Source organism: Eleutherodactylus coqui, chromosome 9 (genome assembly GCF_035609145.1).
Source record: "Eleutherodactylus coqui strain aEleCoq1 chromosome 9, aEleCoq1.hap1, whole genome shotgun sequence".
NCBI classification, from domain to species: domain Eukaryota; kingdom Metazoa; phylum Chordata; class Amphibia; order Anura; family Eleutherodactylidae; genus Eleutherodactylus; species Eleutherodactylus coqui.
In genome coordinates this window covers 91,310,116-91,337,874 of record NC_089845.1, presented here as the reverse complement: position 1 = coordinate 91,337,874, position 27,759 = coordinate 91,310,116, and the positions used below count along the sequence as shown (strand labels likewise).

Sequence of the window (27,759 nt, the reverse complement as noted above, 5' to 3'; positions counted from 1 at the left end):
GCACCATGCTGCAATTTTTCCTCCACTTGTGGGAACCTCAATTGGTTTCCGCTAGTGTGCAGGAAGAATAGATTTTCCATAGCAGGCAATGGGCTCTATCTGCTGCAGATCCACAGTGCGAACGCCTGCCGCGGATTCTGCAGCAAATATCTGCTCGTGGGCAGGAGCCCTAAAGGGGAAGGGATCAACTATGTTTTTGGTTCCACTGCTTTACTGCCAGTCACAGGATTGTAAGAAGGGACATGGCTGAGCTTCTGGGTTACAGAGATTTCTTTATGTATTTCTGAGCTTGAATTGCAATATGAGACAAGATCAAGGGAGGAATTGCTGTGATGCTTTGGTACACTTCCTAGGTTTTGTGTTCCTTTTGCCATTAAATGCTCATATTATAATATGTGCACCCTTGATTTTGTGTTGAACCTTGACACATTTGAAAATTTGCCTTATATGATGGATATTCAGTCACCATCTTGTAAATCATCACCTTCATCTTCTCTCACAAGATCAGAAATTCAACTTCTACATCCATCCTATTTGTTCAAAGGCTTCCAATCAAGCTCATCTATATCAAATACTACAAGCATCAAAAACTGGCAACATTTGCACATTCGCAAGATGGAGGCCTTGTAATTAATATATACAAGGTCCTTTTATAAGGCTAGAACTGAACTACGTAAAGAGTGCCGACCAACGAGATTGGTATTCATTTGTCTAGCATTCATACAGGCATACTCTGAAGGCATAAGGGCCGAATGATCATTCATCCCCCACACTGCTAAAGCACTGTCGGCAGCACATCCCCCATTCACATGCAACAATTATCACTCAAAATTTGCTGAAACGAATGAATTTGCGCGATAATTGTGCACTATTAGTTCATTTATCCTTTATCGCTGAGTTTAAGGGCTTATTTAACACAAGCGTATATTGGCCGGCCTTTTTACGTCCGGCAAATATACGCTACCGTCTCGGTGTATATGCCTTAGGGAGACAGTTTCCCCCCTCCCTGGCTCACCTCCTCTCTCCTCCCCTCCGGCTGTTTGCAATGGTAGTGGGCGGGGCAGGGGCAGACCTAAGCTCCCGCCCCTTGTCCACAGCCAGCAATGGGAGGGGGCGGGATGGGGAGGAGATTAGCTCCCCCCCCATTTCAAATAGCCGGAGGGGAGGAGAGGAGAGATGGGGGAGGGAGTTTAGCAGTCCCACTGCTAAACCCCTCTCCCTCCGCCGCTGTCATTGGCTCACATAGGAGTCTATGGCAGCGGCTGTAGTCCGGCCAGAAAGATAGTTCCAGGGCTATCTTTCCTACCCGACTTAAAAGCGCCTGGCACTTTTACGCCGCGGGAATACGCTTGTGTGATCTGACGAATTGGAATCCAATGTATCAGATGGTAGTGTATATCGGCCGGCCGATTTTTTGGGGGCATGAAAATCCAAAAATAAGCCCTGGCTGCATTTAAAAAAATTACACATCACCCAAGAGGCGCTGTCCAGCTCCCCTGCACGTCTCCTGTGTAGCTCCAGCACACTTGTTTGTAGTTTTTACCCAGTGCTTCCTTCTCAGGGGTTAAAAATCCCCACCTCCAGGAAGAGCTGGCTCTGATTGGTTCATTGAGCGCTGCAGTGATTGGCTGAGCTGTGTTGCTCGAGAACCAAATTACAGCCAGAGCATTGAATGGCTGTGATTGGTTCTCGAGCGCCGCGGCTTAGCCAATCACAGCCAGCTCTTCCTGGAGTTTGAGTTTTTTGAGCCCCTGACCAGGAAACACCGGGTGAAAACTACAAGTGTGCCGAAGCTGCAGAACAGAACGTGCGGTGAAGGCCAATAGCGCCACTTAGGTGATGTATTGTGTTTTTTTTTTAATGTAGCTAGTGCTTATTTTAGGGGAAACCATAGGATTTCCTACTGTAAAAGTTGCATTGAACTGCACAAAAACCGCGTTTTCATGCGATGCAACACAGAAGAAGGCTCCATATGAAAACACAGGATTCAAAACATTGCAAATCACGGTAATATTCAGCATGCCCCAATTTTTTTCCTCTCAATGTAGCAGCCTACAAAATATCGCTAATGTGAAGGAACCCGTTGGAAAAGCATGGGCTTCATATATATGCGATTTGTAGTACTGTCACATCGCGATGAAAATCGCACTATGTGAAAGTGGCCTAAATGCTGAGCATTACTATGCAAAAAAGTTGTTAATTCATTCAGTATTTCGGTCATTCAAACAATAATTGTTGTGTGTAAATTCTGCTTGAAAGGATTTTTAGTACCACACAGAAGACGCGATTCCTAAAGAATGAGTGTTTGCTTGTTTATCAGGTCATCAAGGCACCGTTACACAAACCGAGGATCAGGCGAATTAATGTTCTTGCCTAATTATTGGGCCCTGTAAAAACGCCATCATAAACCACTAAAAACATTTGTCCTACTGCATGTAGCAGTATAATGTAGCATGTATAATGGCAACAAACCTCATAGGTTAATATGAAGTGCAGATCTCATACCTGAACATAGTTGTTCGACCTTCACGTAGTTTAGACACAGAATGTCATTCACCCATGCAATGATGTCATGTCTGCTCATAGTCTCCTGCGTTATCGAGGTAGAGTACACGTTGACCGCCATTCCCCAGCTGTAAAGACAAACAGGACATGAAGATTGAGATCATAGCATAGATGCTTGTAATACTAATCCAACACTTCAAAAACCGTAACCCGTGGAGTGAAAATTCCAAGGGGAATGTCCAAAGAATGTGATAAAAGCAGAATACACTTGAGATACATAATACAGAGTTTTCAACTGGCAATGTAAAATGCATTAAGAACAGCATTGATTAGAATGGCAGGTACGTTCTGGGAGTTGGGACTTAAAATCAAGGACACAGATTCATACAGGTATTATTGTGGACTGCAAAGGACTTCCCATTGAATGCCCTCCTTCTCCAAAGAAAATATGGCAGCCCCAGGTAATACACAAATGAGAAAACAACTTAAAGAGTGTGGATGAAACAACTTACACAAAACATACACATCTGTGTCCAGTATAAATCGGCATGTGTCTGGTCTGATAACATTATATCTATTCGTTGTGTAGGTGGTCTATGGTCCTTTATATTAATGACTTTTCTGTTTAACCCCTACGACTCTACTAGCCTGGCCTCCACGCTGCAGCCCAATTATTTATAGTCCGTTGGCTGCACAATGCTTTCCTGTCCACTTCTATTTATAGCCCTGTGCAGCTTTAATTTAGTGTTTCCTCTCAGTAGTGCTTCCTTATGAACAGCTTACACCATTATGTATCAAGGCTCATCAGTAGTTTTCTTTGCATGAAGCAAATTTCAATTTTTATCATTTTTTTTCTATTGCAAAAGGCTACATCAACAAAAATGCTCACATTCTCATTGGAGTAGAAACGGAATTGCCCCAAAGGGGTCTCAGACAATCGGATTCTAATGGCGGAATTCGCGATTGCTGTCCGTGAACAGGATCCACAGCAAAACACAGGCATTGAAAGGAATGAACTCTTGCTTTTTCCTTTACACTCGCAGATATGAATCGTGTATTCCGCGAACGGAAGAAAAATCGCAGCATGCACTTTTTGCCACGGACAGCCTCCATTGAAGTCAATGGAGGCAGTCTGACCCGAAGCCCATACGTAATTAACACTTGGGTACCCGCGTCATCACTTCGCAATAGCATGGGAAATACAAATATTGGAGGGGGGAAAAAAAAACAAACTATACTGCGCATGACCGATGGCAAGTAGTTACGGTCATCCGCAATACAGCTAAATCAGGTGCACATGGTGATCAGCCAGAATCCGCTGCGGTCCTCCTGCATGCAGAATCTGACCCGTTCATGTGAGCTTGTATTTAGTTGCGGATTTTCAGGACAATATATGGAACAATAGTCCGATTGGCGATCATCAAGTGGTCGACGACGAATCTTATAAAGAATACTGGCAAACAACTGCATCTATCAGAAAATGTAAATATGCAAAAAAAAAAAAAAATGACCCAAATTCCATTAGAAGCGCAAAGATTCTTCTAAAATTTCCTAAGCAGCCAAATGAAGCGGTCAGTCCATGACAGCTCCAAGTTATTTGTAAGAAGAATACATGATTATGGGCAAAACATTTAACAGCAGCTGTTATTACAGATTTGGATCAATCACAATTGTTTCAATGCACAATTTTCATAGATGCAATTCCAAGAACTGATCGTTGCTATTATAGGAACATTATTAACACAATAGAGCATCAGTGAGTGTTTCTTCTAGTACTCCAGAGAGAAAAGGTTTAGAGATTTCTGCAAATGCTTTTCATACAAGATTAGACAAAAGCTCGACAAACATTGGAAAGTCAAAAATGAATGCGCAAAATACAATCAGACTGTCAACTGATATTTAGAGTTTTTTCACACATTTATGGCAGTTTTTCATGAAGTTTGAGCCAAAGCCAGAAGTGGATACAAAAGATATGGAGAATATTAAGAAAGGGCTTATACTTCTCCTCTCTGTTGGATCCACTTCAGATTTAGGCACTAAAGTCCTCATGGCTTTAAATAAAAATGGTTTAAATCAGCCTGCAAGTCTATATCAAAATCCACAGTTAGTCCTGCGGATTGTGATGCAGAATTCTGAAGCGGCAAATTCCATTGAGTCCTGGCAGAAATATTCCACCCGTGTGAAAGGGTCGTCGTAATACTAGTGAAGCTCCACTACGTAGAGCTCTGTTCTGAACTTCCATTGCAAATTCCATCATGTTTGTTTCATGTCAAAACAGACACCATAATGTACTCAATACACTTCATAATAGGTCAATGGGGTATGTTGGGCGCTTGTATATCGGTCATATGACCCACATGGCTCTGCACTGTGAATTCAGTCATATCAATCCACGCATGTAATTGACGCATACAGCGGTGATTGAAAGTTGGTGAACTCTTCAGAATTTTGCGGTTTCTGCTTTTATTTGATCTAAAACTACATCAGATTTTAACACAAGTCCTAACAGTAAATAAAGAGAACCAAAGTAAACAAATGAGTCAAAATATTAGATTTGGTCATTTAAATATTGAGGCTTTAAAATGCTCAAATATCCCATATCTGACTGTCAAAAGTACCTGAACCTTTAGGATTAGCAGATAATTTGAAGGTGAAATTAAAGTCAAGGGTTTCCAATCAATGGGATGCCAATCAGGTATGAGTGGGCGACCCATTTTAAAGAATGACGAGTATTGCAGTTGTAGAACGTGAAGGCACATTACTAGCATATGCCATTCCTTGCCGATTACTGGGTTTCAACCTTCGATACTTCCATAAGCACATATTGTAAATGAAGATGCAGCGCTCTCTTTGGCATTTTTTAGTTAATGTGACCAAGTTGTAATATCAGCACAGTCCCTGGACTGCAGTAGCACTATACAGAACCATTGTTTTCTTACAGAACCATTGTTTTCCAAGAAGTGCTATAAGCTCCTTTGGTCGCAGCAATCCCTGATCAGCCAGACCAAAAATCACAATGGCCGGCGGAGCATGTAGCAGGATGATAATGCTAGCTGGGCAGATAGTAACATGGTGTGCAAGGCAAGGTGATGGGGTGCAGTGAAAATACACTAATCAATGCATATTCTGCTGAAGTCATGCTTCCATCATCAATGAAAACAACTATTGTTACAGAGCAGTAGAAGTTATACATAGATTACGTTCCAGCTGCTATTGGCCAAGCCCGGGTCTGACACCGTAGGTATTACTGTAGTAGGTTTCTACGGGTAGCATCACTAATTGTCTTTGCATTGCTACAGTTCTTTCTTTTACATAATAGACACAAACTAAGTTTTTTGTATTTTTTTAAGGTTTACTTCACAAATGTGCTGTTCTAGATTTACTACAGTACTAAGTCTAACAAAATCAGAAACATCTGTCTTTCCACATAACCAACACAGTGTATACGTTCTTGCTCGGACAATATTTACTCTCTGGGGTGGAACATTTTGTCCTCGACCTACAAGGCACTTGAATTTTTTTTTTCTGTGACAATGTACATTTAAGAAAAAACAGGCAACTTATCTCTACTTTCCTAATAAATATAATCTTTATGGAGTGCCAGAATATTCTGCAGCACTTTAAAAGTCAGAGGGTAAATGAACAGACAAAAGTCAAAAGTGGCGGCGCGGGGGGTAGCAGCGGGGAACAGGGGGGAGCCCTCTCTCTCTCTCCCGCTCACTCCCCGCTGCAACCCCCCACTTACCCACGGCGCCCCCCGAATCTTTTCGCCCGAGTACGGAAGTACTCGAAAATCACGGTGCTCGGGCGAAAAAGGGGCGTGGCTGAGTACGCTTGCTCATCTCTAATTAGGGTGCATGAATTGTGAGGGATACTGAAGGATGAAGGGTTCATGTTCTGAGGAGGAAAATACAAGAGAACAGTTAGATTAGGTAATGTGACAGGCCTCCCTAAAAACATGTGTTTTTAGAGCACATTTAAAGCTGTGGATATTAGTGAATTGTCTGGTGTAGTGCATTGCAGAGAACTGGTGCAGCACAGGAAAAATCTTGGAGAAGGCACTGGGAGGTTCACATTATCGAGGATCTTAGTCCAAGATGATTAGCAGAACAGAGAGCACAGGTAAGGTGTAAGACAGAAATAAGGGAGGATAGGCACCGAGCGCAATAATTGGCACATACAGGGCAGTGCAGTATTACTGATGGCTTTAGGGAGGAGAGGGAGGAGTTTAAATATTATATTCTACATTGGATGGGCGACCACTGCAGAGACTAGAACAGGGTGAAGGCATCAGAGTAGTAGCTGTACTAATAGATAAGCCTGGCTGCTGTATTCAAGAAAGGTTAGAGAGGAGAGAGCTTAGTGAGGGGAAGAAAGAGCAGTAGTCTGTTACACTAGTCAGGAGGAGAACGAATCAAGAGGAGCAACAATAAGTGTTTTTGAAGTTCCCACAATAAGAAAAGGGTGCGGGTGACATGAGTGTACAAGTGATCAAATACAGGGAGCAAACGGAAGATCAGAGCCAAGAACGATCCCAAGACAGCAGCGGATGTGTTGCTTAGGGCTCATGTCCCCGAATGTGTTTTTACCACGGATTGCATGACCACATGATACATGGTGAATGGAGTACGGGAAAGTTAATGGCCTTTCATTGGTCCATGCGCATGTGCGTGTAGACACTGTGTACTAGAAATAGATGGCAGCATGCTCTATTTTTCTGCATAACAGAAAAATTGCAGCGTGAGCCCATTACACTGATCTAGGCAGCGTATAAAACGCTATCCATATGCAATACATTGTGTACGGGCGCCGCTCTCATACGCAACCCTGCTCTGAAACGGATTAAAAAAAAAAAAAAAAAAAAAAAAAAAAGGTCGCACTGCGCATGACCATGACCATGTCAGTTCGAGACTTTGGGTACTGAAAGCCTAATCTGCTGATAGTTTGTACAATAGGGGCTCCGTAGATGGAATAGGATGCATGCATTTATTGTATCTGTTGTGAGATCACAGATCTCAACTGAATTACAACTACATATACCGTATATCTATACAAGTACTACATGTCCGCATTATAACCTTACTGCTGACACCTACTTATAATAATAATCTTTATTTGTATAGCGCCAACTTATTCCGCAGTGCTTAATCTACTTGTCTTTTTTCCCCCCATACAAGAAAGCTCAGCGCTGCAGACTTGTTTCTATAGCAATGCCACCTATACAGACGGTTTTCAGCAACACTTGTAACTATTTTTATCCGCTATGTCCCTAGCGAAATCTCAAGTTTATTAAATGCACTGTTAAATCTCATGGGTGCAGAATGAAGGCTAATGGGAAATCTCGCAGCTAACTGAACTCTTGCAATGATGGCGTAGTAAAACGGTCTTCTTGTACTAGATCATTTCTTACTGGCTCTTGAAAGGACAGTTCTCTGACAAAAGCGTCTCATATTTCCTGTAAAAGGCCACATAAGGGTGTGGTAGAAATTGTTACAATATGAGTAATTTGTTTCAAGATATTTTCTCATCCAGTACAAGAAGGTTCATAAAAATCAGCTGATGTAGGTCAACCATTTCTTTAAAGAGAATATACATTGAAGGGATTACAATTAACTAAATAGTACTCTGTAAAATGTTCTAGTAAATCTGGAATCATGCAGGAAAGCAGTCTGTAATAAGACAAGTAGTCCGCTCTCTTTATATTCCAGACACCACAGTGCACAGAGACACATAATAAAGTGCAAGGGTGTATTAGGAGGATACTGCAGTGTTTGCTCAAATTTTGCAAAGATCGTAGCAAAAGAGACACAATATGACCAAAAAGTATAAATACAAAACATATTTTAACATAGTAGCCAAGGCAAAAATCCATCTAGATGCTGTCACTCAACGCAAAGATCCTGGTGCTTTAGCAGTGCCAACAACTCAACCACCATACAGTCCGTATACTGTATGTCACACATGTATATTGTATGTCCTGTGTTCACACGCGATCTTGTGTGGTCTGTCTGAAAAGAAGCAGGCCCAATAATAAACTGTAAAGGTTACAAAATAATTGATGGCTTATCCTCAGAAAAAGCCATTAATAACAGCGAGAGGTCAACTCCTAGCACCCTGTACCGATTGGCTGTTTGAAGGGACGGTGGAGCCCCTCTCAGCGTTTCCATCCGAGTATGATCCTGTTCGTACACAGAACCCCTTTAAGGGATGATATGAGGCGGGTACATTTGTGCTTCTCCTGCCTGCTAGGTGACACAGAGTGACATTTCTGCAGTTTGCTGCATTCGCTCTCAGTAAATGAGACTAGATGATATGTGCAAACCAGACCTCTCCAACCAATGGGATAAGAGACGACAGAGAGACCAAGACAGGGGGCCTTGATATAGTAGTACCAGTAGCATATTGGTCCATCGTCTGCCAGTCTGCCTCTTGCTCAACATTTGATACCATAGGGCTACAGTGTCTCCCAGTGATACAATCTCGGTTCATATTACTCATTTGCAGACAAATGAAAAACAATACGTTGGCTAAGGCAGGATGTGAGGTTTGTGTCAGTAATTGTATCCCATGTTAACAGGTAGCTCTATACTTTCTATACTTGCTCCAAGTTCAACAACATGGTTAAAGGGGGTTGTCGGAGTTACGTAAACGGCATATAAAGGGGTCCCCAAGGTGAAAAATAAAGCAGCTTATTCTCACCCCCCCTGCTGGTGTCTCCGAGTCTCTTTGCTGATATGAGGTTTACAGGCTGCGGTCAGCCTGTGATGTCCTGTAGGCCTAATGCTGTATCCAATGACAGCGCTCCGAGATGATCACTGAGCACTGTCATTGGGTGCAGCCCATAAACATTAAGTCATCAGAGAGACCCAGAGCTGCTCATGAGGGATGAGCAGGTAGAGGAGAGAATGAGCTGCTGTGTTATTTTTCGCCATAGGGGATCCCTTTACATGCAGTTTACATAACTCGATCAACCATTAAGTTTTTCTTGTTTTTATAAGCCACACGCAGCTTTAAATTGTATTTAAGGCATACCCATCTGTACAAACAAAAAATAACTCCGGTCTCTACTTAAAGGGGTTGTCCTACTTTTAGCTGTTTTGCTGTAGGAAGCAGGGAGCTCCATACATTGTGCAGTGGCTCAGGTTGGTACTGCAGGCTGAGTCCTATTGAAATAAATGGGACTCAGCCTGCAGTACAAACCCAAACCATTGCACAATGTATGGAGCGGTCTGCTTTCTGCAGCAAAACAACTAGAAGGTACCTTTACACGGGCTGATAGTCGCCAGAATAACTGCTCAAACGAGTGATTATGAGAAACTGGTCGGCCCGAGTACACATGGCCCCCCGACAGGGCAGAGAGAGAAGTCACTCAGTAGTTGCTAATCGTTCCGTTTCAGTAAACTAAAATAAAAATTACTAAGCAACTACTTGCTCAGCGTAATAGGAGTCGCTCAATCTGTGAGCGACTACCCGTTTCCAGTGAATGGAGAGACATCTGTCACGATCCGCTGGGATGGTAGTCAGGTGCCCGACAGGCAGTTGTAGGTCCTGTATGGAATAAATGTGCAGCCAAAAATGGTCTATGTAACCTCCATATTTCCCCTGCTCTGTTGGTTTCTGTATATATTCATTTTCTCTCTCCATGCTTGTCACATGGGTGGGCTCTTTGTGGTGTACCGGTAATCCAAGAACTGTACAAGTCAATGAGATGCCTCCCGTGCTGCTCTCCCATTCATGTTTCACTGAAACAATAAGGGCTCATTCACACGGGCATATTGTCACCATGTATTACACACACGTATATCGAGTGCATCACACGTGGTAAACGGAGGCAATGAATGTCAATGGACTCTCATTCTTCCATTCACACCTGCATGGGTGCTGTGTATCGAAAGGCAGGAGAAATAAGTCGCAGCATGCTCTATTTCTCCGAGTACCATAAGCAGTCCATAAGCATGCATTGCATGGGAATTGAGAAAAAAAAAATTATCGCACTGCGCATGTCGGCGACCGCGTCCTGCTGGGTATGCACAGCGCCATATGCGGTCTCTGCCAGCAGAGTGTATAGGCTGTAATATGTACAACAATGTGAGAGACTCGCAGTGTTGTATGCCCGTGTGAATGAGCCCCAAGTCGTTCAGTACGGGCACTTATTGGGCAGTTTAAGCCAGCATAAAGATCAGCGTCGGCTCGGGTACTTATTGGGCAGTTTAAAACACTGATAGTTCAAGGTTTCAAATAGGAATGTGAAAAACTGAATGATTAGGGAAAGTGAACTGTACGATTCTCAATGACAGTCGTGCAATCTAAACATGCTGCCCGAGCGTGGACAAGCTGGTGATGACGTCACAAGCTCATTCACTCTGCAAAACGAGAACAGCGAGATTCTCGTTCCATGTAAAAGGGGCATATGATTTCAATATAAGAGATGAAGTCAGTGTGTCTAACACTATACTGTACTCCCCATACCCTGGGCAGTTTGGGGGACCTGATAAGTTCCCATTAAAAACACAACTAACTAGATTACAGAAAAAGTGTCTTCAATTTATAGAATTTCTTAACAGGATAATATAAAACCTCTCATCATTGAGCCGCTGTGAATGACTAGCAAAGACCAAGTCCCTTGTTCAGAGAGGAGACGTAAAAGCTTTGGAATGAAGACCAGGATGGGGATTTCCATACCAAAAAACTCAATATAAACAATAAAGCCAAAGTTGTGACCTCAAAATTCGTCACCGAGACAGAAAAGTTCCCTGAGGAACAAAGAGTAGATCACCGAGGGAACCACTAAATAATAAATAAAATATAACCTTTATTAATTAATATTAAAATATATATACACAAGGGGCGTGATCAATCCTTTTATAGATATCGTGCCTGTCACGACCAATCGGCACCGTCCTAAAAATATGATACCTAGGACAATACACAGTTGTAACAACCGTTACTACATGCGCCTATATCGGTGAAACTTCACCCCACTTCTTAATCGTATCACAGTGTGTGTTCATCATATGCATGCATCCCCCATATATGTCCTAAAGTCTGTCAAGTCTCAACCACCAGGATAGGGATAAATCCCTTTATGGTAGCGTTAGTATTAAATATAAATACTTATAGAGCACTCCCATTTACTACTTGATGGCTATATGCACCAACAGATGGACAGTGATGCATGGGCTCTCATAAGAATATTTATAATAATATCACCATACTCCTATTCTGGTAAGTATCCAAAGACCAAAATAGCAAGGAGCAAGAAAAACTATCTCCCATATGATGAACCAGTGATAAGGAATAGTGTATTCATGTGATAATTATGCCATACATCAAATCTTTCACTGTGTTTGACTAGTAGGACAATGGGATTGGATGTATCAACTGGCCAAGGTATCAGATCATATGGTGTATAACTGTTTGGCTAGGATGTACGACCAACAGTATACATACACCATGCTGCTGTAAGTACTTATTATAGTTTTAATAAACAAGCACTTAGTCAAAAACTCAAAGAAGATCCAATATTTGAGGCAGGACCGATTTATGGTCCATCAGTTGCCTATTAATTGACCTTCTGAGTATTTGAACCCGTTTTAGATGGCACAAATAGAACCAATATCTAGGGCAGGACTAATTGTTCTAAGTCCAGAATAAAGCCCAGTAGTTGGTCTATTCTATACAGTTTTGCTCACTTATTCGCACAAAAGTGAAGAGACTCCAGCAAAAAGCCTTTAAAAGTCACATCACTATTTGTTTTGAACAGAAAAAACCATCTACGCGTTTCAACAGCTCAATAATATAAGCTGTATCCTCAGGATGGTATACTGGAATGCAATCAGAGTAGGCACAATTGCATGAAAAAACAGCTAAGTATAGCAGCAGTCATAGGATTTATAAGACTGTGCTATTATAATTAGCTAGAAATAGCAGATAAATGAGCTGCTCATTTACACACAGCCCGTCAGGCTGTTCACTTCGCTATATGCTAGACTTAGCTACTTATATTGCACAGTCTCTATACATCCATGACTGCTGCAATACTCTAGTGAATTTATCTGCTATTTCTAGCTAATTATAATAGCACAGTCTTATAAATCCTATGACTGCTGCTATACTTAGCTGTTTTTTCATGCAATTGTGCCTACTCTGATTGCATTCCAGTATACCATCCTGAGGATACAGCTTATATTATTGAGCTGTTGAAACGCGTAGATGGTTTTTTCTGTTCAAAACAAATAGTGATGTGACTTTTAAAGGCTTTTTGCTGGAGTCTCTTCACTTTTGTGCGAATAAGTGAGCAAAACTGTATAGAATAGACCAACTACTGGGCTTTATTCTGGACTTAGAACAATTAGTCCTGCCCTAGATATTGGTTCTATTTGTGCCATCTAAAACGGGTTCAAATACTCAGAAGGTCAATTAATAGGCAACTGATGGACCATAAATCGGTCCTGCCTCAAATATTGGATCTTCTTTGAGTTTTTGACTAAGTGCTTGTTTATTAAAACTATAATAAGTACTTACAGCAGCATGGTGTATGTATACTGTTGGTCGTACATCCTAGCCAAACAGTTATACACCATATGATCTGATACCTTGGCCAGTTGATACATCCAATCCCATTGTCCTACTAGTCAAACACAGTGAAAGATTTGATGTATGGCATAATTATCACATGAATACACTATTCCTTATCACTGGTTCATCATATGGGAGATAGTTTTTCTTGCTCCTTGCTATTTTGGTCTTTGGATACTTACCAGAATAGGAGTATGGTGATATTATTATAAATATTCTTATGAGAGCCCATGCATCACTGTCCATCTGTTGGTGCATATAGCCATCAAGTAGTAAATGGGAGTGCTCTATAAGTATTTATATTTAATACTAACGCTACCATAAAGGGATTTATCCCTATCCTGGTGGTTGAGACTTGACAGACTTTAGGACATATATGGGGGATGCATGCATATGATGAACACACACTGTGATACGATTAAGAAGTGGGGTGAAGTTTCACCGATATAGGCGCATGTAGTAACGGTTGTTACAACTGTGTATTGTCCTAGGTATCATATTTTTAGGACGGTGCCGATTGGTCGTGACAGGCACGATATCTATAAAAGGATTGATCACGCCCCTTGTGTATATATATTTTAATATTAATTAATAAAGGTTATATTTTATTTATTATTTAGTGGTTCCCTCGGTGATCTAAAGTTGTGACCTCTTAACAAAATGTGCACTCTGCTATGTTTAGTGTGAAATACTGTGGTATTTGTAGTAAATATACAATTAAAGCGGTATTCCGTCTCAGACACTTACGTCATATCCACAGGGTATGCTATAAATGTCTGATAGATACAACTCTCACCGCTGGGACCCACACTTATCAGAACGATGCAGACACCGCTACCGATGACCGGAATTACAAAAAATGCAGAAGTGGCTTTTCTACACCATTCACTTTACTCCCACAGAAGCGAATTAGAGTTACTGAAACAGTGTATCACAACCAGTTTCCGTAATTCCAGGCACAGTAAATGAGCTCATAGTCTCATCTCAGCTGTGTTTAACATTGATACTTTGGCAACTTTTTTTTTTTTTTTTTTTTTTTTAAGATATCTTAAAAGGGGTATTTCAAAGTACCTCTGCCAATCGGACACTGGTAGCTTATTGCTAGGATAGGGAGCCACTGTCTGATCATCAAGGGTCCAAATGCTGTTGCCTTTGTGATTGCTAGAACCAAGTAGCAGCAGTGCTAGGAAATCAGTGCCACTTCTGTCAGCTCCATGTGGCTTTTTTCACGTGGGCACATGCATGGCCATTTTAGTCCACAGCTGTCCACGCGCCTGCATGGCAGAAGCCAATATCCTAGCCAAACGTCACAAATGTCTTAATATTTTCATCACGCAGCAAGGTACCTCAGTGGTCGGCCCTGTCGCACCGCACAGCTGGGTTCAAATCTGACCAAAGGCAACAACTGCATGGAGTCCATCTTCATTGCATTTACAAGCTTTTTCTCCAGGTACTCGGGTTTTCTCCCACACTCCAAGAATATGCTGAGAGGTTAAGCGACTAATCTGAAACTGACCCTAAGAATGTCTCACACAAACATATTTGCAAGCAAAGAGTACAGCAAGTGCGCACACAGATACACAATGCCCATTGTGTATATATGCAGCGTAAATGCTGTGTGACACTGGCCTAATGTTTTTGCGCATTACCATAATAAGGAAACTAGAATGTGAGCTCCATAGGGGACAGGCACTCGTGAACGGTGGCCATCCCTGTACTGCAGTCTGGAACATGTCAGCGCTATATTAGTAATAGGAATAAATTGATAAAATGTAGGTCATGTGTCTCCACAATCATTTGAGATATGGGTTCTACATGAACATATTAAAAGGTATAGATTGGGGAAGATTTTTTTTTTTAAGTATTCAAACTAATTTTCCAGATTTACCCTGCAAAATATATTTAGCATAGAAGTCATTTATGGAATCCCTGTGCCATTTCTTCCAACACATGAGAATGTGTCAGTCACTTTTTCCAACATTTAAAATTGTGTTCCCAAATGCTAGTTTCTGGGAGGATGGTTACTAGAGATGAGGAGGAAGGTAGTTTTCTTCCATATGACTGTCTATAGGCTGGGCTCACACAAGCGTAATTTAATTGCTTATTACATGCGCATAATACATGGTGGATGGCTTCAATGAAAGTACATTGATTTTCATTAATCCATTCACACTTGCATATATGCATTACGTATAATACGCGTGTTAAAAAGAAAGCAGCGTGTTCTCTTTTATCGCATATTACATGCATACAGTCCTATTGTTCTCTATGGGGGCATACAAAACCGCTGAACATACGCAACAACATTCTGTATGCGCAGCGTTATTGCCCAACGTTGCTTAGAGGCAACAGAAGGAAAGTTCAAAAAAATAATAAACCACGAAGCCAGTGCATGACAGCATGCGTGAGATACGCCGTCATAGGCAGGCATACACGATTACAAAAAGCGGTGATACGCAGCTCCACACACCGGTAAAACGCTGCGTTTTACCACACGGTCGTGTGAGCTCAGCCTAAAGCAAAGCTTAACCGTATATGTATGTGTTTGTTCTAGTCCCTTATATTGTAGACATTTATTCTGTTTTGTACACGCTATCTGTGTCGTTGGAAATAACCCTTTTTTTAGTTAATGGGGTATTCACTAGTTGCAGATTGTATAAATAGACTTGTACCAAGAACGACTTTTTGCAAAGAACGTCTTGGTCTTTTTCTGACCAACAAGTGTAGCTTCTTTTCTGAACTCAATTGGTCCATTGTAACCAAAATTCCTCAATAGCATTTAGAAGTGCCAGGGGAACTGAGGAATTTTACTACAAGTTACTATCCAAGAGCCTTGCCCTGATTTCAGAGAACCCATTCCAAGCCATCAAATATGTTTCATCATACAGGCCCAGTTATATCAAGGGAGGGAAGCTAGTGTCCTTGTTTTCCAGCAAACCTTCAGAGAGAAGGAGCCAGACTGTACCAGTAATTAACCTGTGAATAGTGGATTGCAGATTCACACGCTGTGGGGGAGCACATTATAAAGACATTCATTTATCATGTGAATTAGGTGAAGACGTGAGGAAAATAGATGCTCCATGGAAGACAATGAGCCACTGTACAAGGAAAGAGTTAAGATTAGTTAAAGCAGGGTCTAGTGGACTTGGCACAAAACAAAAATGAACATTTATAAGATTATTTTCAGCAGTCATCGCTCAGACAATCTGGAGCATAGAACAGAAGCAGACTGGTCTTGCTGCAGTGTCGTTATTCTTCTCATTCGTAGGAACCACAATATAGATTTAGTGTTTAGATGTCAAAGAATTACACAGCACAATTTTATAATGCTTCTTACGCCATAAAAAAAAATGCAATTAATTTTTCAATACAGCAAAACTACAAGGTCGGAGGGGGGCTTGGTTAGCTCCGTTTGAATTGCCCTTGGATCCGATCCCAGGAACCCAGCGGTGCAACATCTACATGGAATTTGTAGATTCTTCCTATGTTTGAGTGAGTCAGGTATTTGGTTCTTGCTACTATCTGAAAGTATTAGTCTGCACTGAACATTTCGGTCGCTCATATTGCAGTCTCGCTCTCTACATACTACCAGGGTCTATGGTGATTGAACCTGCCCTGCAGTTTATCAGATGGTACATTTTTGGCTCCCTTTTCTGCTAGTTATGCCTTTGTACTTTTTTTCCCGCTCACCTCTGATTTTAATTCAGTTACTAGTGAGCGTTGGTTCTGACGTACACAGTGGCCTTGCCGTGGCCCGTCAGCTTATGTGCTTTGGTCAAAATGCAGACTAACACCTGCATTTATCAGTGTTTTTGTCATGCAATTTGCTATAGATGCTGGGCGAGTCCAGGATGTCATGCCAGTGTGGCACACTGTGGTGATACAGGGCAATCCACTGCTTTATCAGTAGGGGTAGCATTCCTGTATGTTGTGGTGCACTTATCTATGGCTGACATCCTTGGTATCAGTTCACATGTGCAGATTATGTGTGTTAGCAGTCACCCCTCCCACAATCTGGGCTGGTTTGAGCTGGGTGGCTTCTTATTAGTCTGCACGGGACATTTAGCTCACTTATATTGCAATCTGGTTCTCTACATACTACCAGGGTCTGTGGTGATTGAGCCTGCCCTGCAGTTTATCAGATGGTGCATTTTTGGCTCCTTTTTCTGTGAGTTAAGTTTTTGTACATTTTTTCTCTCACCTCTGATTTTACATGGAGTTTGTAGGTTTTTCCTATGTTTGAGTGAGCTTTATTCAGGTATTTGGTTCTTGCTACTATCTGAAAGTATACCAATAGGTTACTTGGCTTACTATGAAAGTAATCCTAGCCTGCATTAAGAAAATTAAGGCCCTTTTAAAGGATTCAGATAATGAAGAACAAATGTTAATTCACCTGACCACTGCCTCGTGTGAAAATGCTGCTAATCAACTGACAAATAATCAAATTGTCGGGTTTTCACATCTTTTTATAAAACATCAAAAATCACCAGTTGTTTGTGGATCAAACGCCTTGTGTAAACCGGGAAATATAATGGAACATATGTGCCTGTACGATCGTCCAGTCACACATGGTACTGCTTGTTTCTCTGTATAATTCTAACTTGCAAAAACATTGATAGACACTCGTTCTTGGCAGAAAACCTGCCAGTGTAAAAGGGCTCTTAGATTTTGAGCCCATTGGAGACTAGTGAGAATGGTGCGGATATATCAATATTTGATCTTCGCTCAAACAGTACATAAAGATAAAAGTGAAGTTATTGAAGAAAAGGACACTAACAAATCAACCTTGCAATAATTTAGTAACCGTTTTATTACACTTAATGTGAGATACATTTATACATGTCCTTTCCAGGTATGCACCATGTCAATTATGTTTATATAATCGCAAAGACACCCTTTAAAAGTCCCAAGATGAATAGTAGTTTTTTTAATCACCTCACTGGCCTTTTGTACACCTTCACTCTTTTTGCCAGTTCTCCTGCTAGTGCTTTAGGCATTTTATACAAAACATTGAAGCAGCAAAAGTAGTATGACCCAACTGTTACGACCCTGGAACATGCGAAGAAACACTGTAGTATTGTGTATTTTGTCCAATATGAATGTTTTGTAACCTTAATTGACATGAGAGTGGCTGTCGGGGAATGTCAGGTGTACGGTGCATATGAAGGTAAAAGATATAAAGTAAAGCTGGACAACATTCATAGCTAATAGGGTTTGTGTACAGTCTTCCAAGAATCTGGTGGATATTTATGTCCTCCACAACAATGTGTATAACGTAATATGGTCATTAAATTTCCATGCAACGTAACTTAAGTGCAGATGTAGAAGACAGATGTTTCTGTATAAGCCAAGTTGAATACAAAAACCATGTAATTGTTAAATCCGTACTAGTAAAGGAGAGTTACTATGGCCACAGCAACACACAAAACAACCCGACTCTGAATGCTTTCCCGTTGCTTATGAATGCAGATGTCAGTTACTCACAAGCAGTATACATACACAATGTATACAAGTCCCATGAAAAGAAAAATGGCATTTCAGATCTGAATATCATAGCCATCCACTTGGCAAATGACAAAAAAAAGTTCCTCGCTAAAATATATACAATGTACAAAACACACCTAGGCATATTAATCAAAAGTGTTATAAGAAGGACTCCCAGTGGCAGATACAGCATCACATTAATAAAGATGGCATTCACTATCTATATTTGGCACAACACACAAATAACTTGAAATAAACCATTGCCTGGCTCTCGTCAATAACACATTTGCATTACACTTGCAGGTTTTCCTATATCCCGTTGATGCAAGTTTTTGTAATTTAATACCGTAAAACACTATCTCAGGAAAAATATAGAATTAACCCTCAGATGGACTAAATACATTAATACGAAAGCCTAGAATAAAAAGTTTGTCCCTTAAAACCAAAGGAGGATTTCCACTCAAAACTCTACAATGCTCAGATGACGAAAAAACCTACTTCTAGGCACAGAACGACATCTAGTAGAGTGAAAATGGAACCTATGAGAAGCGTATCTAAGCATTCAGCATTAATATTACAGTTGTACTCCCTTTGTAGATATAGTGTGTCCTACACAGTCTGACATTGTCAGTAGTTGGACAATGTCAGGCTTTGTAGATATAATAAGGGTAACATTCAGTCAGTTTATCCACACATTTCCTGGAGAAAGGAACAGAGGAACAGCACAGAGTTCAAAGATAGGCTGCTCCAGAATTATTGCTTTATGGGGAACATAAGAGGAGCGGTTTTTCAAAACGTATAGAGTCCCAAGAGGAATCCAATAGATGAAGTAGATGGAGGACATGATGTAGTCCGAGGACATAACTTTTTTTCCCCCTCCAATTGCAAAGAAATGAGTGGCAGCCAAAGTTTTGACCGCAAAGTGTTTATCTGTCTTGATAAAGACGTCGCGGTCGAAAGATTGCCTTTTTAACATGGAGCAATAAAGTTTTTCTTTTATCTTTTGACATACACCGTTGATGCCGCCACTCATTTCTTTGCAATTAAATCTTCATTGGGGATTGGAGGTCCATGATTCCTGGAGTGCGGCTGTGCATGGCCGATTGCCTCTCCCCATAAGGGGATATTAGAAAGAGTGCTGCTGGATCTACATGCTACTTTTTTCCCCCTCTGACAGAATTAAATAAAATTGTTATACAACGGAATATTGCCTTGTAGACATGTAAAGAGAATCAAAAGGGGTTCGTACTGTATTATAAAGTGCAAAAAAGTTTTAAAAGTTGAGTTGACTCATTTTGGAAAAACCCTCTTTATAAGTATTTACTGAAACAGACATGTGGGAAAAACAGAAGGGTCCTCTAAGGTCATACTCAGATGGACATAATTTGTGACAGAATTAGGATTGGATCAAATCATAATAAAGCGGGAAAACCTCCCCTGATCAGGAAAGGTACTCCTGTTCTCACTAAAACAAGTCAAATAATCCCAAAACCTAACAGTTTTATTGAGTCATTATTTAGGATGTATCATAAGCAGAAAGACTGGAGAACGTGCTAAGCTGTAGAAGGCATTTACAAGGGCAGCCCGGCAGCACAGTGTAACATGATGATCAAAATGAACTAACCTTTAGAAGTATGTTTATTGGATTTTGGCAGTAGCTCTAGCTTACGGTACTTTGTTCAGCATCTACTAATTACCACCATATAAACTTTGGAACACAGTGACACATGCACAAAAGAATTACTATAATATTGAGGTCATAGAATTTCTTACTTTAATTCTCTGAAGTCCATCACCACCCATGTATACAAGATGACTAAACTAAGATGATCTTGATCTCCATCTAGTAAACTCCATACATGTTTTACTCAAGGCTCTTCAGTTTTACTTTGTGCCCAAATTCTTATAGATCATCATTTCGGAAGCTACATGATGGTCTCTCTCAACTTAATTCATTCAATTGACTGCTATAACTATTATAACTGTTCATCTTGGGTAGTATGAAAAGAAGCTGGTCTAGAAATATTACAAGCAATACTTCCAAATGGACGTATCTCATCCATGTAGATGTTGCCCTTGAGATCTATTTTCATGGCCACTTAATGTTCAACAACTAATTTTATGTACATAGCCATAGAAGACAAAGAAGCCATTTTGCTGGCTAAATCAATATGACACCAATGGAGATCACTTGATGCTCATGACTCAATGCGTTTGGGAACAAATATACAGTTAGAAAGACAGGTATGACTAAGTCATAAGGCACAAAGTGCATTTTTAAGCTCCGTTAATACTATAGTTACTGTGAATTGATAGACCTCATTCTCATGAACTCTAGTGCATCATAAAAAGAAGGCCACCCCATAGAGTTCTCCACAAGTCCTTCCATTAAAATAGTACTTTAAAGACGAAGCATACAGCTAATAGGAAACACCATCAGGCATACAGCCAATACATAAAGTAGATTTCTCAGGAAAGAAGTTTATAAAACGTATATCCAAGGACTTTAGCATTGCAGAACAGCAATGTATGGTTTCATAAATGAGTTTAGCAGACTTCACAACTAAGCCAATATAAATGGCTATACTTTATGTAGAAATGTTCTACCTCTTATGGAAGCACGGGAGGAAGAACATGTTCAATAAAACAAGGAAAAGGAAAGTGGGGAAAAAAACCCTGTTTTTATAAGAATGTATAGAGCAGAGCAAACTCAAGCAGAAATGTTGCCAATATTAACCAATTAGGTCTCACATGAGTGGATCAGATTCAGCGTGAGCTGCGAATGATCATGGAAACAAACTGTGTACGGACGCGTATGCAAGAGTTTCTCCGCGCGGATGTACGCGTATGGACAGTGTATCGTCCATGTGTAAGACAGATCGCAAGCAGGGAATGACATCAGAAAGTAGAAAAAGATTGCTTAGGCGATCTCGCCCTCTCTAAATTCCTGCTTTTGTAACTGGTCTCCTAGCTACCTGCCAGTGAATCCGTGACCATACGCAATATTAATTGCGTATACACTGCGGATCATATGCATCCATAGAGATCTTCTGCTCGAGAAATATGCGATTCCCGCCTGCAAGTGTGAGTGAAGCTTCGAAAGTCTATACCTTTCAATACCCACATATTACCGCGGATCTTCCCCACGAACGGCAATCGCGGAATCTGCAATTTAAATCAGTTTGTGCGAAAGCGAGAATGGCCTAACTCAACCTTTTTGTCACCTATACTGGAAAGAAACACAAATACAGAGACTGGTCAAATTAATGGAAACATCTAGGATTAATAATGCTCTTGGGTAATGTATGCAGAAATATGTACAAAGCCCCAGACACCCAGTTTGTTGATAATGTGCAGTATCTATGCAAGTCAACTGTAAAACAATAGTAGTTCATCCGCATATGGCGTTTTGCGTGGTTGATCGTGCGAGATGTCTGACCTTACAGTCTTTCAGAGAGGGCCGATTGGTGGTATTGCTGACAGATGCTTCAACTAGACAGGCACCAACAGTTTCCTTGGTGTATCCAAAGGTACAATATCAAAACTCAATACACATATACCCTTGAAGGGAAAACCATCATCTGCTTAATGCAACACAGTGGTCAAATGTGTAAACTCACTGTGACCCAGAAGGGTGTTCAAGTAAGTTGCAACCTCTTATTTGAAGACAACTGCAGCAAGAGTGGCTGCACAAGCGAAAACATGAAAGTGACTACAATGGTACTACAAGCACAAATTCTGGGCTGATGATGACTGGAAGCGTGTTTTAGTCTGACAACTTCTCCTTTAAGTTATTTCCCACCACAGGACATGTTTATGTCTGGTAAATACCAAAGGAAGTCTATTATCTAGCTTGTCTGCTTTCCACAGTCAAGTAGGGAAGTGGATCAGTCATGGTTTGGGCTGCCATCTCATTGTTTTCTGCAATATCCATTGTCACCTTACCAGGGACTATAAGGACTATAATGATATTCTGGCCGATCAGGTCCACCCAATGGTGAAGATATAGTTTATTGATGGGGATGTGATTTTACAGGGCAATAATGCCCCGCTCCATGTCGAGGTGTGGTTTCAGGTGGATGAAGACAAGGTAATAGCAACTCTGGTCTGTTTTGGAAGCGTGTGAGAACAGGTTATCCCCTACCAATATCTCCACTGGGGCTTGAAGAGTTATTGCAGGATAAGTGGTCTAATATTTTATTCGACACCATTCAGCACTTGTAGGAGTCCATTCCAAATGGATTTTAAGCTGTAGTAGCTACAAAAGCCAGTCCTACCATAATTAGAGTTTTTTATTTTTATTTTGATAAACTCCGGTACAAATAAATTAGTATAGCTTATGTCATAACTTAAAGGGGTATTCCCATTACTTTAAATTGCTTCACAATCACTTTGTACTTCCTGTTTGCTGTTAACTAGGACATGTGACTGCTGCAGCCAATCGTATGGTCACTGCTATGGCCAGTGATTGGCTGCAGTAATCACAGGTTCTGGTCAACAGCAACCAGGAAGTACAGAATGGTCGTGAAGCAATTTTAAGAAGTGGGAAAACCTTCTTAAGCTTCCCATACACATTAGGTCAATGTAGCTGAACCTCTCAAATTTTGCCTGGATTGATAAAACGATCTAATGTGTAAAGGGGGCAGCTTCCTGCTTGTCCTGTAATGGCAAAGATTGGGGGAAAGGTGAATTATACATGGTTGTTCCTCACTGAACTATACATGCAAGCTATTGAGGAGGCATGTGGGATATCTAATGTATATGGCCAGCTTTAATGGCTATTGGAAGCCGTAGCATATAACATCCCTTTGTTAGCCTCATGAAATGAATTACCATAATTTATATTCATCAGGTATATAGCGCTCTACACATTCATAACAGTTCCTTGAAACTATCGCAGGAGTTGTCAGATTTCAACTGCCCAATCTTTTTGTTCTTGGTAGATAAGCCACTGCCAAAAAGAGTCTGGTATTGGCTTTATCCTATCACTACATACAAAATACATACACACTTGGTCAGGCCTAGGTAGTATTCATTGCACGTCAGAGGGCGAAGGTCGGAGAAGATAGTTGTTGGCTGAAGAAGTGTTCGGCTGATACTTTTAAGCTGCCCATACAAATGATAGGAGTTTTCCAAGCTATATAAAACTGTACAGAGGACAGGAAAAGGTTAACATTAAACTACGGTATACTCAGTGCTCCTATTTCCCACTGGTGCAGCGCTGCCGCTTATTGTCCTCAACACTGGTCTGTGTCTCCACCAATAGCAATTCTATCTAGACACAAATGACTATAGCAGCCAATCACTGGTCTGAGCAGTCTAGAGCTGTATACTGGCTGCAGTGGTCACGTGAATGTATACAGATCACACCACTTCAGCTAATATAAGCAAGACCAGCACAGCGGCAAGTATACCTTCCTTCCTTATTTTTAACCCTTTCCTGCCCTCTTTCGACACACAAGAGAACAGGAAAACCAGGCAACTAGAGGGGATCATACAGATAGAATGACAGCCATGTTAGTATGTTAACACACAGAACAAGAAACTGCTGACTAGAAGTTTTCACAACTTGGTTGAAATCGGAAGAACTGTGGAATATTACAATTTACTGCCCTTTTTCTTTCCCATTTACAGCAGATGAAAAGGACATTTAAATAATCCTCATAGCACGGAATTTTCTTTTTCTTCCTTCCATGATTGTTTTACACCCCAAATAAGCTTCGGGCTCATTGGAGGATCATCTAATGGGCATTCTAGATAGCTGCGCATATTGAACAAGCAGCATGAAAGCACACTAAAATAGTAGGTCAATCAATATAAATTATTCATCTATTCTATGACTTTTAAGTGCTCCGTTTGGGCATGTGGACATTGATCTACATTGCAGGTTGCGTTTTCTGTGACAGATGTTACCTCTTTGTTATTGCGGGTGAACAGAATATTCTAGGCCACGCTTTACTTTCCTGGTGGACAGTGTCAGAGCTTTGAATAAATCATGTAGCATAAAGCATACGCTCTAATAACACTAACAGGTTTGGGTCAAACGTTACACATGTGTAAAAGCTCCAGAAATGTGTAAAACATCAGAGGTCTGATCGCGTCAAAGGAGATTTAATTGGTTTCTTTTGACGTAAAGGAGAGTCCATACGTTTATTCGCAGATGCAGATCTTGTTCTTTTAGCTGGGTCACTTGATAGCACCATTCCTATTTGCTGCCAAATGTTTGCAGTATATAACAATAAGCTGGGGGGGGGGGGGGATCTTAGGAGGACCCATCTGTTGTGTTCCAGAATTGTCATCAGTGATTTAAACATTAATTCCTCTACAGGCAATGTTAATACCAAAGGATTTTTTCATATAATCATGTAAAGTCACAACAATGTCCTAAAACTGCAGATTTGGTGAATGGAATTTGTATCAAGTACAGATGTTTGAATAAAATATGCTGGAGGTTGGAAATTCAGCAATGCTTAGAACAGCCATCAGAATGCTTTATTAGAGAATTTCAGGTATGACAAAAATCTAATGAAGAAAATGCATAAAAAGTATAATAAAGATCTGAAATACAGGGCAAGCTCATACTGGAGATTTGCCTTGGGGTTTTGTAGGCTCAAGCTGCAGCTTTGTGCATTTCTAATGTCATTGTTCCCAGCAAGAGAAACCATGCAGTCTTGTAGATATGATACTTTTTAATGGCTAACAAAAATACATGATGTTAATGTGAGCTTCCGAACCAACGCAGGGTTCTTCTTCAGGCTAGAATAAAAATGGATCCGAAGAGGCATGCATATTTATACACACATACTTATGACAAGGCACAGAAATGGATGTGATAGGTTTGCATTTAAAGGAATACTGCAATAGAAAGATTAGCATTTTAAACTAGACACTGATAAGGGAGTGAAAGTTTTATGGTCCCTAAATTACTGTTGGGATGGGAGGGGGTGGGGGGCAATCAGGCCAGGAGTACTGAAACAGAAACACAAACATCTTCAACTAGACTCTGCTAAGTGAGTGAAAGTTTTATAGTCCTTGAATTACTGTTGGGGGTTTACCAGGCCAGCAATCTTATCTGTGCTATAGAGGTCTCATACCTGCCATTGGTCAGAAGTGGTGTCATGTCTCCTTAAAGGGGTTGTCTCACGGCAAACATCAAAATTTTACTTTACCCCATTCCCCGTCACCTCCCTGGCATAAAATAGCAATTTAAAGCGGTTTTTAAACCGCTTGCTACTCACCGATCCGACGAAATATGAAGTTTTAAAAATCTTCTGCCTAAGATGGCCGCCGGTCCTTTCCCAGGGATGCACTGCGGTTTTCTCCCATGGTGCAGCGCGGGTCTTCTCCCATGGTGCACCATGGGCTCTGTGCGTTCCATTGCCGATTCCAGCCTCCTGATTGGCTGGAATCGGCACACGTGACAGGGCGGAGCTACGATGACGACGCGGTGACCAGCTCTCCGGCACGAGCGGCCCCATTCACCAGGCAGAAGACCGCACAGCGCAAGCGCGTCTAAAAAAGCAAGAAGCCAGCGAAATTAGACGGAGCCATGGAGACGTGGACGCTAGCAACGGAGCAGGTAAGTGAATAACTTCTGTATGGCTCATATTTAATGCACGATGTACATTACAAAGTGCATTAATATGGCCATACAGAAGTGTATAACCCCACTTGCTGCCGCGAGACAACCCCTTTAAGGAGAGCACCCAAAAAATGTGTGGGGACACCTAGGGGATGAGTGGATCAGGGGATGGTATAGTCTCTCCCCAGGAGAGCACCCAGAAGGCATGTGGGGACACCTAAAAGCCAAGTAAGGAGACCTATAAGGCAATGCTCCTCTGGGAAATTTATGCAAATCAGAAAGATGGTCAAAATATTTTTCCATCTTTCTGATTTGCATATCTGCCGCTCACACATTAATAGTCGGGAAATAATTCTTCTATGGCTTTGTGACTCGAAACCACCCTTCAATATGCCTTATCATAAGTATGTGTGTTATAAGTGTGTATAAATATGCATGCCTCTTCAGATCTATTTCATTCTAGCCTGAAGAAGAACCCTGGTTCGGAAACTCAAATTAAAATCATGTATTTTTGTTAGCCATTAAAAGGTATCATATGATTATGTGGTTTCTCTTGCTGGGAACAATCACATTTTACTCTACTGGCTGACACAGTACCAAACCTTTGTTTTCATTATTTCTAATGTCAGCACATCAATAAAAACGCCCAAGTGCAATGATGACCTCTGGTCAGAGCCGGTGTAAGCACCAGGCAAATATTGTTAAATGCCAGGGCCTGTAGTCTTGGTGGCCCCAGTAGAGATTTAGTTATACATGCTCTCTCCCCATAAAGCAGAGGCTGTGGTAGACATAGGGAGCCCACTTTGACATGGTAATTCAAGGACCAAATACACCTAGAGATAGTTCTCCTGGTAGAAATTAGGGATTCCATATATACAAATCAAACTAATTGTAGGAAGCCATAGTAGAGGGCTATAACATTTTCTGGTTACTAACAACATAGTACTTTGGTTGTTTTGTACTGACACTATTAATCTGATACAAAAAGCAACAATATACGTGTACATTATTCATAAGTATGTTAATAAACATTAAATGTGCTCTCAGCTTTATACTCCCATTTGTACCATGCCTTTCATAGGAAAATTAAGAAGGTTTACCTCTTTCTTCAGACTAAAATGAATGAGGCCACACTTACTTTAGTTGGCATTTTAATAATATAAAGCTCACTTCTAGATGTAGCTGTCCTCTATAGGACATCGCGTCAAGGCAAACCTTATTGGATGGATTCCTAACTAAAGAACCCTCTCTTTGGGCAAAAAGCCATCAAATAGATGGCAAAGTTGGATACTCCCATTCACAAATATGTCCCAGGTGTTTCTGTGAGAGTATATAGCCAGGTATCCAAGCTTTCCTGTTCATTTGGCAGCTTTTTGTCCAAAGAGAGGTGTCTTTTAGAGTTTGGAACCCAGGTGATTTGCATGGATGTGGCATTTGGGTCCATATGTTTTGATCAAAATATGCATTAAGAACTTTGTAGTTGTATGCGGTTAGTATAAGCATTGTGCATTTTTATCCAGATATTGTGAAATGTGTAGGAGTGTGATTGTATTTGTCGCACCCATAGCTTAAGTGCACCATCACATTTATTTGTTGGAAGTGCTGACTTT

At 40.9% G+C, this 27,759-nt stretch overlaps 1 protein-coding gene across 3 annotated transcripts in view; it reads right to left on the bottom strand.

Annotated features, from left to right (window-relative positions):
- The window catches only part of MAPRE2 (microtubule associated protein RP/EB family member 2), a 155,841-nt gene that overhangs the window by 48,612 nt on the left and 79,470 nt on the right, over nucleotides 1-27,759 (bottom strand). For all 3 annotated transcript variants that reach the window (XM_066578065.1, XM_066578066.1, XM_066578064.1), the window contains one exon: nucleotides 2,506-2,633. In XM_066578065.1, the coding sequence (XP_066434162.1) occupies nucleotides 2,506-2,626 (121 nt within the window). In that variant the 5' untranslated portion in view covers nucleotides 2,627-2,633. The remainder of the gene's footprint in view (nucleotides 1-2,505; nucleotides 2,634-27,759) is intronic.